This window comes from Rhinolophus sinicus, linkage group LG07, assembly GCF_036562045.2.
Source record: "Rhinolophus sinicus isolate RSC01 linkage group LG07, ASM3656204v1, whole genome shotgun sequence".
Classification (NCBI taxonomy): domain Eukaryota; kingdom Metazoa; phylum Chordata; class Mammalia; order Chiroptera; family Rhinolophidae; genus Rhinolophus; species Rhinolophus sinicus.
The window spans coordinates 83,457,898-83,475,324 of NC_133757.1; the positions used below are offsets into that span (position 1 = coordinate 83,457,898).

A 17,427-nucleotide genomic window follows, 5' to 3' on the forward strand; every position below is an offset into this window, starting at 1 on the left:
ACAACGGGGGAGGCTGGTAACCAGGGAGGGGGGGATGGCGGAGCGGGCGCCTGAGGCAGAGGCGGAGGCTGAGGCGGGAGCAGGCGGGGAGGCGGCGGCCGAGGAGGGCGCGGCGGGCCGCAAGGCGCGGGGCCGGCCGCGGCTCACAGAGTCGGACCGGGCCCGACGGCGGCTCGAGTCCCGGAAGAAGTACGACGTGCGGCGCGTGTACCTGGGCGAGGCGCACGGGCCCTGGGTGGACCTGCGGCGCCGCAGCGGCTGGAGCGACGCCAAGCTCGCTGCCTACCTCATCTCGCTGGAGCGCGGCCAGCGGAGCGGTCGCCACGGGTGAGGGGGCCCGGCCCGAGGGAGGGAGGGAGCGAGGGAGGAGACGCCCCCATCCCCCGCTGAGTGTGGCCCCGCCCCTCCGTCCAGGGCCCGCCCCTAGCACCTCTGAGCCCCGCCCAGCAGCCCCAGTGCTGGCCTGGGTCTCCCTCCGACTGTCGGTCCCAGAACGCGCCTGGCTCTCGGCCCCGCCTCCCGTCTCTCCGACCGCCCAATCCTAGGATGCGCCCAGCCTCGACCTGCCTCCTGGGCGTTTGGCCCCGCCCGCTAGAGCTCTGGCTGACCAATCCTGGTACGGGCCCCACCTGCGAGCGTTCTAACTGCCCAGTCCCTGGAGGGGTGGCCCCGCCTTCTGAGTCCTCCGTGGTCGGACGCTCCTGCTGACCGGTGGGATCTCACAAGCCTCATCCTCTAAAACTCCCATAGTGAAGCCTGAGACTCTGACTGTACACCCTGGACCACCCAGCCCTGCCCCTCATGAGGTTCCAGTTCCACAGCTTGGACTGTGTGTCGCCCCATTCCCAAAACCCTAGACCCACATACGCTGAGAACCCCTCACAATCCAGATCTCATTCCCCTAAACCGCTTAGCTTCTGTGGAGCACCTCAGCCCAGGGAGACTCAGGTGAAGAGAAAACCCAGAGTTAGCTGCACAGGTGGAGGGCAGGGAGAGGCCTTTGCAGATTCTGTCTTGAGAATGAGCAGTGTTGGTGGAATTTTTCGCTTCCGGGGCCTTATAGGTTGATGGGATGATTAAATGAGTTAAAATACAGCAAAGGGATTACAGCAGTGCTGGCACATAGTGAGCACTCCACGTATTAGCTGTTAGGATGATGTTTCTTCTCCATCACAAGCAGTGCTGCAACAAAAGCCTTCTGCCCTGGTTTTATTTGCACACGTTTTCTCGTTTCTCCCGGGAGAGATTCTGAGGGTCAGGAATCAACCAGATCCTGCCTAATTGTACCCACCCACTCCTCAGGGTGGCAGGCTGGGTTATATGCCCAAGAGCATGGCAGGAAATGCTGGATGCTTCAAAAACCTCACGCTAGTGTCCAACTATTGGATTTCTGGGTGGAGTTGCAGACCCCGTATTTACTTATTTATTTATTTATTTAGTTAGTTAGTTAGTTAGTTAGTTATTCTGCAAAGCTTCTGGGGAGACTTGATTTGCAGCTGGAGAACTACCGGCCAGAGGGATCCCCTGGAGGTCCCTAAACTGCAAGTGGTATTTGCTGAAACTTGGTTTGGCTGAGCTGGAGCTGTGTGGGCCTGCAGAACTGGGGCAGAGGCACTGAGACAACCCAGTCAGTGAGTGGCAAAAACCTGGCCCTGGGGCCCATGGATAGTCAGGAAAATATACCAATCTGGGCGAGGAGTACCCTGTGGGGAACAAACATGACCAGAGGTAGGGAATCAGTTATTTCAATTGTTCAATTATTTATAACCTGTCTTATACATGGAAGGATTTCAGTTCAAGGGCTGTAGAATGTGGACAAGAAGGTAGAAGTGAAAAGAAACTAAGGACACAGTGAGGCCAGAATCAGTGCTTTTGGATTGAGGCTTAAGGCACAGGGAACATGACAAGGGCAGCTTTGTGCCATGGTGAGGTAAAACCAGAAGCGTTCAAGAGACATGAAGTGGGAATGGCGAATAGGCCCTGAATTTGCCTTGGCGCTTTCTAGCAGCCAGTGGGAAAAGGGAAACAATGGTCCACAGTGGAATTTCCAATGTTTCTTCATTCATTCGTTTAAGGAACATTTATTGAGCACCGACTATGTGCCAGACACACGTATAGGTGCTGAGGATACAGCAATGAACAAAAAGATCACTGCCTCATGGAGCTGACATTTTAATGGGCAGAGGGCATGCAAAGGCTTGTATGCTGCAGACAAGAAACATAATAAATAAATGATGTAGTATATGAAAGATTGATAAGGGCTGTGGAAAAAATAAAAGTGAAATAATGAAACAGGAATCAGGAGTGTGAGCTGGAGGTTTAAATAGGGTATCGGGGGCCACCTTGAGAAGACAGCATTTGAGTAAAGACCTGAAGGAAGGAGGCCAGGGAGAGCCATACAGATATCCAGAGGAAGAGTGTTAGAGGAAGGAGGAATAGCAAGTGCAAAGGCCCAGAAGCAGAACCCTGCCTGGTGACCTGATGTGTACATGGGCCAGCAAGGGGAACGTGTCGCTGGAGCACAATTAGTGAGGGAGAAGAGTGGGAGAAGATGAGGGCAGGGAGGTGATGGGGCCTTGTGGGCTACAGGGAGGACCCTGGTTCTTCCTCCCAGTGAAGTGGGAGCTCTAGTGGGGTTCTTTTTGCCTTCCTTGAGTGCAGAGTTTTGAGTTTCACTCAGAAATGCAGAGAAGTCACCTGTCTGGCTTAGATGTTAAAAGAAGCGCTCTCCAGGGTGTGTGTAGCAGGAGGAATGGGTGGGGTATAAGTTGAAAGAAGGTTGAAGGTTAGCCCAGAGTTGACAGTTATTAAAGCTAGTGATGGGTTCAAGGAGGTTCACTCTTCTGTCTAGCTTTGTGTGTGTGTTTGTCTTTTCACATTTTAAACTCTTAAGAAAATCGAAAGAATCATCCTGACTCCTATGTTGACACTGTGGGAGGGGAGGACAGGAGCTGGGAGACCAGGAAGGATGTGACTGCACTGGTCCAGGAGAGCCGTGGTGGGGCTCGACTGGGGCAGGGCCATGGGAAGTGGAGAAAAGTGGTTGAATGTGAGGGAAGGAGAGATGCCTCAGGTTTGGGCCTGAGCACCTGGAAAGTTACAGTTGCTGTTAATTGAGAAGGGCCAGCTTGGGATTCAGAATGATAGCTTGCATGTGAGACTCCTACATGGGGTGTCAAGGAGGAGGTTGGAGTGCTGTTGTGGGGAGAGGGCCAGGCAGGAGCTGAATGTGGCAGTCACCAGGGTGGTGATGGTATGGTGATGGAGCTTGCCAAGGGGATGCGTGGGAACAGAGCGCACAGGTGTGAGCCCATTGCCATTCTCCATGCTCTAAGAAGTCAGAAGTGAGGGAGAAGCAGCAGCGTGGGAGGCCGGCAGAGGACCAGGCAGGGCAATGTCCTGGAGGCCAAGGAAAGGATCTATGGGTCAAATACTGCCGAGCTAAATGAGACAGCCATCCCTGGTGATCGTAACCGGGCAGTTTGAGGCAGGTGCAGAAAAATCCTGACTAGAGGGGCTCCAGGGAGATGAAGACACAGACATCGAGACTGCTAGTGTAGACAACTCAGGCAGAGAATGGCAAATGAATGGTGCGAAAGTTGGCAGGGAAGGGGCTCAAGGTCATTTTAATCCAAGATGTTAGAAGTGCCAGCGTGTTTGGATGCTGGTGGGAATGTCAAGTCAAGAGTGAAAGCAAAGCGCAGAGGGGAGCAAAGGACAGTTGCTGGCCACCATTTGGGGCTGGACACTGAAAGGAAAGCACCACCACGCCCTAGAGAAGCCCCAACAACAACTGTTGTCCTCAAATGCAGGTGACAACTACAGGGAGTCACAGAGGTGGTAGAGCTTAGAGAAGCAGGCAGTGAGGGAAGGTAGTTTGGGTTGAAGGAGAAAGCACTGCATTAAGGTCAGAATGTGGCCTGATCCCATTTAATCCCTACAGCAGCTCTGTGTGGGAGTACTGCCGTTATACCCATTTCACAGATGAGAAAACTGAGGCTCAGAGGGGATGGGACCTGCTTGAGGCCACACAGGCATTCGATAGCAGAGATGAGACTTGAACTGGGATCTGACTGATGCCAAGCCTGTCCCCACCACAATGTGTTCCCAGCACCCCAGTCATGGGGAGGCCATGAGTGGGTGGAAGTGGCCGTGGGTGTTTAGACTTGGGTTTGCGGGAGGGTCTGCGCAGCCTGATCCCTTGGTGGGGATAGAGACTCCTGGGATGGGCGAGGGGGAGTGGATCCCCAGGCAGAGGTTAGGACTTGGGGCAAGAAGGACAAAAGAGATTGGGGCTCGGGGACTGAGAATTGTTATCGGGCTAGACAGGACAGAGAGGGTGGGCAATGGAGCTGAGAAGAGACCCTGGACTGGCTGTCAGTATATTTGTGCTGAGAGCATGGCCCCAGCCACAGCGAGGAGGTCAGTGTTCCAGGGTCTGGCTCTGATAACACTGATAATCATAATGATCATTGTCACCATTTGCAGAGTGAGTACTGATTGCCAGGGCTGCACCAAGCTCCTTACAATGTACATAACCTCACGAGGAAGGTGCTATTATGATCCCTTGCTGCAGATGGAGAAACTGAGATACAGGGAGGCATGGTCACTCACCCAGTGTCACGGAGCCTGCTGCTGCTGCAGCTAGAAACGGAAGAACAAGGAAGCAGCCAGAGTGAGGTGGGCAGACCCGGAAGCATGGTGGCAGGAAGACAGAGGGAGGCCCCTAGAGGGTCCAGAGATGGATCCAAAGTACCTGCCCTCAGTCTATGTAGAGCTGGTGCTGGGCCACAGCCAGGTGGCCCAAGTGGGGTTAGGAACCCACCTGATGACCACCTTGGGGTACGAGGCCATGAGGGCCCTGGCCGGGGCTTCCTAAGGGCATGGCTTACTGGGGCTTGCAATTGGGGTGTTGAGCCTCAGCCAGGGTGGGGAAGGCCCCAGAAGCAGGGGTTTGACTGGACCCGAGCTGGCTGCAAGAGCAGGACTGCTGGAGAGGGAGCACCTTGGGCTGGGGTCCTCGTGGAATAGGTAGTTAGGGTCGGAGAAATGCCAGCCTGACAATCTCTCCGGGCTCTTGGCCAGCCTGGGGGGCAAACTCTGCAGGACCCTGGATGGGGCAGCCCAGGTTCTATTGCTGTGTAACAAATGACCACAAACTTAGTGGCTTAAAACCATACAAATTATTATCTCACTGTGGGTCAGGAGTCTGGCACATTTTAGCTGGGTCCTCAGCTCAGGGTCTCACAAGGCCAAAATCAACATTATCAGCCAGCTGTGTCTTCATCTAGAGACAAGACTAGGTAAAGATCTGCTCCCAGACGCCCTCAAAGCATTGGCAGAATTCATGTGCTCGTGGTTGTAGAACTGAGGTCCCTGCAGTCTTCCTGTCTGTCGGTGGGACTGCTCTCTGCTCCTAGAGGCAGTTCATTCTAATGTCCTTGCCACATGAACCCTTCATTCTCAGCCTCTGGTTTCTGACTTCAGCAGGACCCTTTTAAAGTCTCCCCTGATTAGGTCAGGCCCACCTCCATAAGCTCCCTTTTGATTAATTCAGTCACCAAGCCACGGGAGTGGTATTCTCTCATATTAACAGGCACGCCTCACTCATGGGGAGAGGCTTATACAGGACATGTACCCCAGAGGATGGAATTGTGGGGCCATCTTAGAATTCTGCATACCACACCAACTTTCCATACCACTTCTAATCTCTCCACTCCGTGGTTACGGGACCCTGGGCTGGAGGCCTCACCAACTGAGTGAGCCTCAGATTTTTACTCTGTGAGGTGGGTGATGATACTAGACCTCCCTCCAAGGGCTGGTGTCTGTGCAGGAGAGAGCCCAAGTGAAGGGCCACGAGAAATAGAACAGGCCCAGGAAAGAAGTTAACATGCTGCCCCAGAGCAGCATGAGCAGTAGCCAAAGTTGCTGTCATTATCTCATCATCAGTCAGGCCCTGTGTCACTCCCCCCTGCCTCTCTCTGTTACAGGAAGCCTTGGGAGCAGGTCCCTAAAAAGCCAAAGAGGAAGAAAAGTAAGTAGGACTGCAGCCAAGGGGCGGGGCCGGGTGTTGGGAGTAACTGGCTTTGTTGTTTCTTCCCTCCGTCCTTCCTTCCCTCCCTCTTTCCCTCCCTCCCTCCCTCCTTCCCCCTTTGCTCCCTCATTCTCTCAGGGACCTCTTGTGGAGGGCCTGCATGTGGCAGGTGCTGTGCAGAATAGGACAGACCCAGCCCTGCGTTCATAGAGCCCACAGTCTCATGGGAAAGACAAGGAACCAGCTGAGCAGGGCTATGATGGGAGAAGTTGGGGCACTGGGGTCCAGAGGAGGGCTCTGACCTAGCCCCAGGTGGGGCCAGGACCAAACCTGTGTTTTGCCCATCAGGTGCCCTCATCATCCCCATCTCACACATAAAGACCCCCAGGAAGGCCAAATCACTGCGCCAAGCTGCACAGCTGGAAAATGGTAGTACAAGACTGCAGACTCGGGTCCTCCAGTCTCCTAGTGGTCTGCTTAGCTCCTCCACTCTCCTTCCCGGTGTGTGGGAGTCAGCCAGGGGAAAGCCAGGCAGAGCAGAGGGAACAGCTTGTGCCAGGGCCTGAAGGACATATTGTGTGCCAGGCTCAAGGGGAGCCAGGCATGGGCAGTCAGAGCAGAGGCTGGAGCCCATCACTCCTGACCCTGAGCCCTGGGGCTGTGGGTCTTGAGCCATGTCAAGTAGGGTGAGAGCCAGCAGTCTAGGGACAGCTGTCGTGGTAGTGAGCCGCATTCCTTCTCATAGTTCTCAGAGGCAGGAGCCGGGTAAGCTAAGTTTGTGACCCCCAAATCCCAAAGGGGTAGGGATGGAGATAAGGGGGCAAGTGCTACTGACGGTGTCCCCGTGGTTGTCACTGTGTTGGAGGCCTTGGGCAGCATCTCTAGGCCCAAGAACCTTTCCTGGGCCCCGTCCTCATCTCCCAGCCTGGAGGGGTGGGGGCACACCTTCCTCCCACTCGGTTGAGGGATCAGGATCATCACACATATTGCTTGGGCACTCGCAGTGTCCTCAGCCCCATTCTGTGCCCTGTGGATGTCTTCACTCCCTAACCTCCTCCCTAGCAGCCCTCGGAATGGGGACACCTGGCCAGAGGGGGCAACTGAGATTCAGAGAAGCCAAATCACTTGCCTGGAGCCACCCAACTAGGAAGTGGCAGAGCCACAATTTGAACCCCGGTGGTCTGACTTCACTGTCCCCATCCCCTCAACATAGGTGCCGGATATACAGGAGGAACAACACAGATAAGTGTCCCTGCCCTTGGGGAGCTGACATCTAGTGCTGGAGGCAGACAGGAAACGGAAACAGATAAGCATAGATGGTATCTAGGTGCTACCTAGAGAAAAAGGACAGAGTCAGGTCTGCTAGAGGGAAAGGGAGGGTGCGCTGACTGAGAAAGAGACCTGAGTGAAAGGAAGAGGACACAGCCAATGCAAAGGCCCTGAGGCAGGACCACACGTGGCGCAGTTGAACAGGGAGGAGGCCATGAGGCTGGAGTGGAGTGAACCAGGGGAAGGGTGGACAGGAGGTGACTGGGCAGAACATGCAGGGCCTTGTGAACTTCTGAGAGGACTGGCTTTCCACCCCCAGTGAGGTGGGAGCCAGTGAGGACCCTGAGCAGAGGAGCTGTGTGACTGGACTGAAATATTCGCAGGCGCCCTCTGGTGGTTTTGGGGGGAATAGACTAGGGCACCAGGGTGGGAGCTGGAAAGGGTGGAGGAACTGATTGTAACAATAAGAAACAGCTAACAATGATTGCGCACCTATATGTGTCACGCCCCACTGTTTATATGACTTAACTCATCTAGTGAGGACAGTCTCTGGCCAGTCTGTTATCTCAAGGGTGTGTCCCACCTCTCTGAGCCTCAGTTTCTTCACCTATAAACCAGGGACAGGCCTGGACAGTGCTCAAGTTTGTCTCAATCCCTAGGAGCCAGAAGGCCCAGGTAGTTCTGGGGGCCGTGCTGCCATGGGTGACCTAGCCGTGCCCCTCACACCCACCCCGGCCCTGTGTGCGCAGGGCGGCGACGCAATGTAAACTGCCTGAAGAACGTGGTAATCTGGTACGAAGATCACAAGCACCGCTGCCCGTACGAGCCGCACCTGGCCGAGCTGGACCCCACCTTTGGCCTGTACACCACGGCTGTGTGGCAGTGTGAAGCTGGTCACCGCTACTTCCAAGACCTGCACTCACCCCTGAAGCCGCTCAGCGACTCGGATCCCGACAGTGACAAAGGTGGGTCTGCAGAGCGAGGGCACACAGTGGCCTCCAGTGTCTGGAGGGCTACAGCCTCTCGAGGGGAGAGTCACCCTGGACTCCCTGCCCTCCTGGGTTTTGTAGCCTCAGGCTCCTGTCACAAACATCACAGCAACTAGATGGCACTGGTTCTAGCTCCGGGATGGAGCGCAGACTCATAGAGCTGGGCTGCAATCTTCTGAGTCCTTACAGAGCCTGAGAGGAGGTCCTGTTTTACGCAGGGACAGCTGAGGCACGGAGCAGTTTGACCATCTGTGCCCAAGGCCAGTCGTAGGCAGGGTTGGGGTTGGGGTCCCGGAAACCTGGCTCAGTGGCTGGAAGGAGGGAAGGGCTGCTGGGCCTCAGACTCACCAGTGTGGCTCTTCTCCCCTGGCCTCCTCCTCTTCCTCTATTTTCTCTGGCCCTTTCTTGGCTTCAAGATCTGTCTCTCCCAATCTCATCTCTTTCCCTCTGTCCATCCTACTCTCCTTCTCCTTACTCTCCATTCTCTGCTCGCTCTCTCTCACTCATCTTTTTTGTGTTTCCTCTCTCTTCCTTTCTCTTCTGTGTCCTTCCTTTTCCCTGCCTCCCCCCTGTCTCTCCCCATCTCTCCTACATCTCACACCCTTTCTGTCTCTCGTTCTCTGTCCCCCCATCACCCTGCAGTCCTGTCTCTCAGTGTCCCTACCCCTCTCCTGCCATCCCAGGTCACACGAATTGGCTGGCTGCCAGCTCAGGACTGGGAGGGACTCAGTTACAAAGGCCCAGTGGGACCTGGTGGAGGAGCAGAGGAGACATTGTGGGGGAGGGGCCGCCAGCCTGCTTCAGGGGCTTGGCATGAGCTGTGATGAGGATCGTGGGGCCCACTGCCAGGTGCCCTACCAGGGCTGAGGGTGGCATCAGTCACGGGGCTGAGTGCTTACTGGCAGGCATCTTGGAGCAGGTGGCATCCCAGCTGGTGAGGGGAAGCTGTGGGTGAGAGGCTTTCTGGGTAGGCACCCTGGCCAATGACCATCTCGTTGTGTTGGTCAGGCCTCCAGCGTACAGCCCGCCCCTCAGCCATCCTGTCCTGTGTTCCACTCCAGGCCCACCCCAAACCACTCTGAGTCCTCCCCATAGCCCTGTCATTAGCCCCACTGAGCAGTTCAGGAAATTAAGGCCTTGGGAGTAACATGACTGGCCCATCTATTGATGAGTCCAGCTGGGATGGATGTGACACCCAGAGGAGCCCCCTTGCACCCCAATCTAACTTTGACACTAGTGGCTGCTGGATCTGGGCTCTTCAGAATGATTGATTAGCCAGGTCTGCTGTGGGTGCTGGGGGTCGTTAGGGAGTGGCTGTGTCCCTGACCCAGCCCTGGTCCCTCAGCAGCACCCTTATTTATTCTGTGCTTGGGGCAGCCCTGCCACCTCGCACTCAGGGAAAGGACCTCCTGCCTGGACTGTGGCAGGCTGGGGGTGCACAGCCATTTCAGTCATGAGTGTTGTTATCATCTTGAGAGAAGTATAGTGGCAGCCTTAACAGCTGGACACTGCAGTCAGGGACCCAGACGCACACCCAGCCATGCCCCCCAACTCACTAGGTGACTGCCCCCTCCATCAGGGTAGAGCTGGGGACAGGAAGGAGGGGCTGATCCCCTGCTGCCCACGCTCCTACCCAGGGCCTGAGTGGGGCATTGGGATACTAACGATAGTGGGACACATTGATAGGGTGCTAACTCCTCAGCCCTTTACACATATTTACTCATCAAATACCCAAAGGTGGGTGCCAAGTTATCCCCAGGCCCAGAGAGATTATATAAGGCGCCCGTGTTCACACAGCTGGAGGAACAAGCACGGGAATCCCCACACACACACCGGTTGTCTGTCTCCAGAGCCCGCACTCTCCATGTGACCCTCTGGGGCTGTGTAACACGTGGTTCCCAGACAGTGTGCCCCAACTATGTCACGAGTGTGTAACTTTAGGGACAGTCATTCATTTTTCCTGTCCCCTGAGGACTTCAGCACCAAACACCTGGGTAAGATGTCAGCCCCCTTGGCCTTCCTCACATCCTTGGCCTGAGGGTCACTCACTTTTACAAACATGGGCTCACTGTGTACCATACAGCCTGTGGGCCCTGGGGACGGTGCGCAGGAAGCCCTTTGCAGTAGACAAGTAAAATACAGGGTACACGAGAAGTATAGAGGGGGAAATAAAGGTGAGACAGGTGCTCAGAGGCCTCCCTTGAAAAAATACCATTGATGGAGGTGAGGGAGGGAGCCCACACAGGTGTCTGAGAGAAGAGGGTTCAGGCAGAGCAAATGTCAAGTGCAAAGGCCCTGAGGCTGAAGCTATCTAGTGTCCCTAGGCACGGGAGGGAGGCCAGTGGGGCTGGAGAGAAGGGGCAGGCTGTGTGGCTGCAGTGAGAGCTTGGGCTGCTATGCCAAGTGAATTGGGAAGGGTCTTACCTCAGTAAGACCAGCTACTGAAAGAGACACACCCCTGACCCACAAGTTTGCCTTCTATCCCAAGACTCGGGTTTTTTCTGTTCTGGGGCTCCAGCCTCCTCTGAGTCCTGGCTGGCTTGGGGGGACAGAGGTAGAAGCTCCTGGCTGAGAGCTCACTCTGACTCACATTCCATTGGGACTCAGCTGTGTGGCTACACCTATCTACAAGGGATGCTGGGAAACATAGTCTACCTGGGTGTCAGGAGAAACAGACTCAGGTTTGGTGAGCAGCTGGCCTGTCTCCTTCACAGAAATTGATGAGCGGGTTCTCAGCTGAAGAGGGACATGACCTAAGCAGGTGTTCCTAGGCTCCCTGGGCACTGTGGGGAGGACAGACTGGGGAGGCGGGGTCGAAGTAGGAGCCAGGGGACCAGGTAGAAGGGACTGCACGGTCCTGGCAGGCAGATGATGGGGCTATGACCAGGGTGCACAGGGGAGGTGGGAGAAGCTGTCAGCCTATGGATGTATTTTGGATGCAGCACCAACAGGTTTTTCTGACAGATTGGAAGTGGGTGTGAGAGAAAGGGAGAAGTCAAGCATAGCCCTGGGACTTGGCCTGAGCAACTAGAGGACAGAGCTGCCATCTACTGTGACAGGGACATCCGTGAATGCTGCGGGCTTTTTCTGAGAGCACATTCAGAGCCCAGAGTTGCTGAGTGTGAGATGCCTGTGAGACCCCATGGTGGGGTGGGGACAGCAGAGGAGGCAGTGGCACGTAAGAGTCTGCAGCTCCACAGGACGTCCAGGTCCAGGCAGAAGCTATCCACATGGAGGAGCCAGGGTGGTGGCAGCATCATAAAAATAGGTATTTGGTCTTTGCTCCCGGTTCCTGGCACAGAACTCATAAAACCCTAGGAATTCCATGAGTGATAGAAATGTTTTTTGTTATCATAATGAGTCCCTTTCATAAGGAGCCCCTTTGGAACATACCTGGGTCTATACTAATGAGGTGACTCAGGGAGGGGCCCCAAGGTAGTTTCAGGAGGGGGGCTGGTCACCACAAAGACCAAACACTTGATTAGAGGGTGGAGATCTCTCAGCCCTACCCCAATCCCCAGGGAGTAGACAGGGGCTGGAGACTGGGGCATAAAAACTCTTGAACAGCGAGGTTCAGAGAACTTCCAGGTTGGTGAACACATGGAGGTGCTGGGAGGGCGGCACACCTGGAGAGGGCTTGGCAGCTCTCTGCCCCTGCCCCTGCCCCTTACACTATACTTCTCTTCCATCCGGCTGTTGATGAGTTACGTCCTTTATAATAAAACTGTAATCAGAAGTAGAGCATTTTCTTGAGTTCTGTTTGTTGTTCTAGCAAATTATCAAACCTAAGCAGGGGGTTGGTCCATGGGAACTCCCAGTCTAGGACCAGAAGTACAGGTGGCCCAGGACTTTCGGCTGGCATCAGAGGTGGGGTCAGTCTGGCAGGGTCTGACACCAACTCCAGGTGGAGAATGTGACAATTATATTGAAACCATGCTGGTGTCAGAACCAGGGCTGTATTTAAGACCATCACCCCGGCTGAGACCCTGGCGTGAGCAGAGCACTCAGGAGAGGCCCTGGTTAGAACCTTCCAGACCTGTAAGAGCAAAAGAGGAGACTGAGAAGGAGCCATCAGGGAGGGGCTAGGAAACCAGAGTGAGTCCAGAGGCCAAGGAAGGAGAGTGTCTTTGAGGAGCCAGGTCAACTGGGGAGGCTGAGGGGATGGAGACTGAGAAGTGACTGCTGTTTGTGGCAGTGAGGAGTCACAGCTTCCTGGTGAGGCCTCAGCAAACACCAGCTGCTGCTGCCACTATTGTAACTGTCCCCTTTCCTCTGTCACCACAGTAGACAATGGCCTGGTGGCCGGCAGCTCCGACTCGTCCAGCTCCAGCTCTGGCTCTGACTCTGAGGAGCCCCCTGAAAGTCAGCCAGCCAAGGTGACAGTGGCAACAGCGGCAGTTACCCCCACTAGCCCAGCGGGCAGCAGTGGGCTCATCACACAAGAGGGCGTGCACATCCCCTTTGATGTCCACCACGTGGAAAGCCTGGCTGAGCAGGGCACCCCGCTGTGCCCCAACCCAGCAGGCAGTGGACCCGAAACCCTGGAGACGGTGGTGTGCGTGCCAGTGCCTGTGCAGGTGGGCCCGGGCCCTGGCACCCTCTTTGAGAACATGCCCCAGGAGGCACTGGGCGAGGTGGTGGCCAGCTGTCCCATGCCAGGCATGGTGCCCGGCTCCCAGGTGATCATCATCGCAGGCCCCGGTTATGATGCCCTCACGGCCGAGGGCATCCACCTCAACGTGGCAGCAGGCAGCGGTACCCCCAGTGGGGGCCTGGGCGACGAGGTGCCCTGCTCCATGATGGAGGGTGTGGCAGCCTATACCCAGACGGAGCCTGAGGGGAGCCAGCCCATCACCATGGACCCCGCCGCAATAGCAGGCATCGAGACCAAGAAAGGTGTGGGGGGCCATGCTAGTCTGGGAGGACTGGGAGGGCCGTGGGAGGGGGAGGGCAAGGAGTGGCCCCACAGAGGGCTCCTCAACAGCCTCAGTCCCTGTGGACACCCACCTTGTGTCCACCCCGTAGAGAAGGAGGACCTGTACATGCTCAAGAAGGAGGAGAAGGAACAGCCAGTGGCCCCAGAGCTGGCAGAGCTGGCAGCAACAGTTCCTGCGAGTACAGAGCCTGAGGCAGAAGCAGACGGGGAGGAGCTGGACGGCAGTGACATGTCAGCCATCATCTATGAGATCCCCAAGGAGCCTGAGAAGTGGGTGTCAGGTGGGAGGGGGTGGAGACGAGGACAGCTGGCTGGGTGTGGGAACCCTGACGCCATGAGCCCCTTCCCCTCCAGGAGGCGGCGTAGCAAGCGGTCACGGGTGATGGATGCCGATGGCCTACTCGAGATGTTTCACTGTCCCTACGAGGGCTGCAGCCAGGTGTATGTGGCCCTCAGTAGTTTCCAGGTGAGGCTACCACCCGAATGGCTGGGCAGGGCCTGCTTCTGTGTCCAGCTGCCTGTAGGCTGGGGTGTGGGCAGTGTGGCTCGTGGAGGGCCCCAGCAGGCGCCACAGGCCTGCCTCCCGCATGCCCATTCTCCCCAGCTGATCTCAGCAGCTTCCCACAGACCCTGCCTCAGCCACAGAGCACGAGGCGTCACCTCGCCACCTTCCCTTCCCACTCTCCAGGGCACCCACCCAACAGCCTCTCTGCACACCCCAAGTGGTTGCCTGGTCCTGGCCTGGTGGCTCCCCACACACTTCTGCTCTTCCAGCTGCCCAAACTTCTGCCTCTGCCCAGGCCACCCTCTCAACTCAGGACGCCCCTGAACCCACCAGGAAGCCCACCCCAGTCCCCCAGGACTGGTAGGGCCTGTGAACCCCAGGTCACTGCAGCACCAGGATGTACCTGTAGTTTGCCCTCTGGGCCTGGATGGGATGCCCCAAGGGCAGAGACAGGGTCATATCCCCACTCCAGGCACAGGAGGTGGCACCAGTAGACCCTTGTATTTGCTGAGTCATGTTTTTATTAAGCACATATTGAGCACCTGCCAGTGGCAGGCCTGGTGCTGGGCACTGGAGTTGTAGATGTGCTAGTGAGTTTAAAGAGTGAAAGGAGAGAGAAATGAGTGACTTGGGGAGTATCTATCTGCCCCAGGCCCCGGGGGCAACATACTACCATAGCAAAAAGCTCTCTGTGGGGCTGACAGCCCTGGAATCCAGTCCCAGCCCTGCCACTGCTCACCTGTGAGACACAGGCCAAACCACTGAACCTCTGGAGCCTCAGTTTCCCCATCCATACACAGGGCTAATGGCTGGGCCCCTTCACAGGGTTATGACAAGGTTGACTGATGTCCCTTCCCCTAGCCTGGCTGTAGCAGGTGCTCAGTAAAGCTGCTGTTTGATCCCAATTTTGCCCTTGGTCCCCAGCTCCGAGCTGGGAGTCCATCCCAAGGGCAAAAGCACCCCTCTTCCCTCCTCCAGCGAGGTCAGCCCCAGCCTGCCTCCCAGCTGCCCTCACCTGTCCCCACAGCCCCACTCTTGCCTGTCTTGCCCCCAGAATCACGTCAACCTCGTGCATCGGAAAGGGAAGACCAAAGTGTGCCCCCACCCAGGCTGCGGCAAGAAGTTCTATTTATCCAACCACCTGCGGCGGCACATGATCATCCACTCAGGTCAGGCCCAGGGCCTCGGCCTCGGAGCCAAGGCCGGGGCAGGTGGGGTCAAACTCAGGCACAGGACTCAGAGCCTCCTCCCTGTCCTCCATGTGGGTTGGCATAAAATGATGGAAGTACAGTGATTAACCTGGTGCCCTCTGCTAAGCTGAAACTGTACAAGTCACAGTGACACTGACTTATAAGTCATGTGGAGCTGGGCAAGGGCTAACTGTTTCTTCTCCAACTTGGGGCCCCTTGACCTTCCTACTCCTGTAAGCAGGTCTCATGCGGGAGCAATTCCGGGGCTGCGGGAGGCCAGTGAACCACCCCGGATGGGCAGGATGGTGGAGTGAGGCTGGGGCAGGGCCTCTGTTTCTTCTGCTCCAAGTTCCTCCTTTGCCTCGATTGTGGGCTGTGGACACAGTGGCCAGTGCTGTGCCAGCATAAGGGCACAGCTTCAAATTTTTCCAGACCAGAACTTTGGGTTTTTATGTGAAGTCGCCTCAAAGTTCAAATATTGGGGTCAAATTCAGACCCATCTTGGCTTGACCATTTACACCCTGTGCCCCTCAGGGACCCGAGTTCACATTCCAACTCTGCTCAGGGTATTCTTGGGCAGCCTCCCCACGTCTCAGGAGGGGCTGTGAGCTTCCCTTCTTGTTAGCCCCTCTTTGTTAGAGTCGGTATTCAAGCCCGAAAGATGTGGGGTTTGGTCCATCTGCACCCTGTCTGGTCTCTGCAGCGCAGCAGAGACACCCGACAGCCCCCTCTCCAAGGGTGGAGCCCTCAGCCTCGCGTTTTCCCCAGGTGTCCGTGAATTCACCTGTGAGACCTGTGGCAAATCCTTCAAGAGGAAGAACCACCTGGAGGTACACCGGCGCACGCACACCGGCGAGACGCCGCTGCAGTGAGTGACGGGCGTCTGCGAGGGAGCTGGGAGGGAGGGGATCCTGGCCTGGACCCCTACCAAACAGGTCTTACTGGCGGGCTCCCCTCCTCGAGTTGCCATGCCCAGTTCCACTTGCGCTAGGGTCCCAGGTGGTGCCACCCCTTTCTGGGACCGGCCCCGCCCCTGTTGTTGAGCTCCGGCCCCGCCCTCTCTGACCCCGCCCTGGTGCCGCCCATCAACTCCCTGCAGGTGCGAGATCTGCGGCTACCAGTGCCGACAGCGCGCGTCGCTCAACTGGCACATGAAGAAGCACATGGCCGAGGTGCAGTACAACTTCACGTGCGAGCGCTGTGGGAAGCGTTTCGAGAAGCTGGACAGCGTCAAGTTCCACACTCTCAAAAGCCACCCAGACCACAAGCCCGCCTGACCCACCCGACCACTGACCGTCCCTATTTATTCATCCGCTCGCTCGGACGCTACACCCGGGCCTATTGGGCCCAGACAGCTGCGAGGGCTGCTCGGACCGCAGGCCGGAAGGAGGCGCCCCTACCCCGCCCCGGGGCTGGTCCCACCCACCCCACCCCGCCTTGTCTCCGGAGCTGGCACCTGGGGCTGCACTACTGGAACTGTTTCAAGAGAACAGAGTGAGATTAAAGAGCAAGAAAGGAGATGATGACCTTTCCCGAGGCCTGGATGATTTTGAGTTGAGTGGGCCCCTCTCTAATGCTTTCCTGAACAAGGCCTGGGACTGGGGAGGAAGGGGATGCCCCTGCACACCAGACGGGGCCCTTTCCTGTCAGCCTCGGCAGTGCCTGGGCAACCCTGAACACTCGCTTCTCTCACACGGTCAAGGCTGTGTGGTTGGGGGCCCAGAGAGGCCACTAGACATCTCCCAGGACTCAGTACTGACGCTTGGTTCTAAAATCTCTCATAGGTCACTCATTCCCCACCCTAGAGCTCAGGGGCCCGTTGGGGAGACGTTCAGTACAGAAAATAGAGTAGTATATTTCCGAGGATGCTGTTTAGGTCGATGGTCAGGGAGGGCCTCTCTGAGGAGGTGGCAACTGAGCATGGACCAGAATAACAGAGAGATTCCATCCCTGAAGAAAGCTGGGGGAGGCAAATCCCAGGTCGAAGGAACAGCTAGTGCCAAAGCACCAGAGTAGAATGGGCTCGGCGTGTCCCTGGAAAAGGAAGTCGCGGGGGTAGGGGTGGCTGCCTTGGCCCCATTTCCCAGAGGAGGATGCTGAGGCTGCCGCCTCCTCAACCTGCAAGCAGCCGGGGAGTGAGACCAGGCCGCGCGCCGCCAGGTGGCGCGCAAGCCGCTTGGGCCCAGATGGCTGCAGCCACGTGACCGCGAGGACCGCATCCGCGAGCCCGGGCACGTGCCCTAGGGAGCCCTGAGGCGCCCTGTGCGGATTGGCCTCGCCGGCTCCTCACCAGCTCTTGGGGCGGGGCTGCAGCTAAAGTCTTACTTTATGCTTCGGACCAGGGGGCTACCCTAGCCAGGGACAGAAGTATCGGGAAGAATGAGCGAGTCCGGCCGCTGGGGCCGCCTCCCGCCAGTCGCCCCCTTTCCCACCATGCTCAGTCCCCTTCACTATCCCGCATAGCCGTAGTCAGCAGTTTCCATGGGAACCGCAGTCGGGTCTGC

The 17,427-nt window shown here is 56.8% G+C and overlaps 1 protein-coding gene across 3 annotated transcripts; it reads left to right on the top strand.

The window, feature by feature from the left end:
- Window positions 1-9: 9 nt before the first annotated feature.
- On the top strand, window positions 10-16,454 carry ZNF653 (zinc finger protein 653). 3 transcript variants are annotated; one of them, XM_019745012.2, is made up of 9 exons: window positions 10-327; window positions 5,991-6,034; window positions 8,053-8,268; window positions 12,577-13,188; window positions 13,318-13,498; window positions 13,583-13,694; window positions 14,788-14,902; window positions 15,627-15,791; window positions 16,023-16,454. In XM_019745012.2, exons 1-9 carry the CDS (start codon window positions 35-37, stop codon window positions 16,076-16,078), a joined length of 1,794 nt encoding a protein of 597 aa, XP_019600571.2. In that variant the 5' UTR covers window positions 10-34; the 3' UTR covers window positions 16,079-16,454. The 3 variants fall into 3 exon arrangements, with proteins under 3 accessions (XP_019600571.2, XP_019600570.2, XP_019600569.2); XM_019745011.2 differs by having other exon boundaries at window positions 12,580-13,188; window positions 15,692-15,791; XM_019745010.2 differs by having other exon boundaries at window positions 12-327; window positions 15,692-15,791.
- The last annotated feature ends 973 nt before the right edge of the window (window positions 16,455-17,427 follow it).

Excerpts from the sequence above, each read along its gene's own strand:
- ZNF653 (XM_019745010.2), top strand. The coding sequence starts at position 35 with ATGGCGGAGCGGGCGCCTGAGGCAGAGGCGGAGGCTGAGGCGGGAGCA. Across the intron at positions 13,695-14,787 it reads TGGCCCTCAGTAGTTTCCAG|AATCACGTCAACCTCGTGCA; the intron begins GTGAGGCTACCA and ends TCTTGCCCCCAG. Across the intron at positions 15,792-16,022 it reads ACCGGCGAGACGCCGCTGCA|GTGCGAGATCTGCGGCTACC; the intron begins GTGAGTGACGGG and ends AACTCCCTGCAG.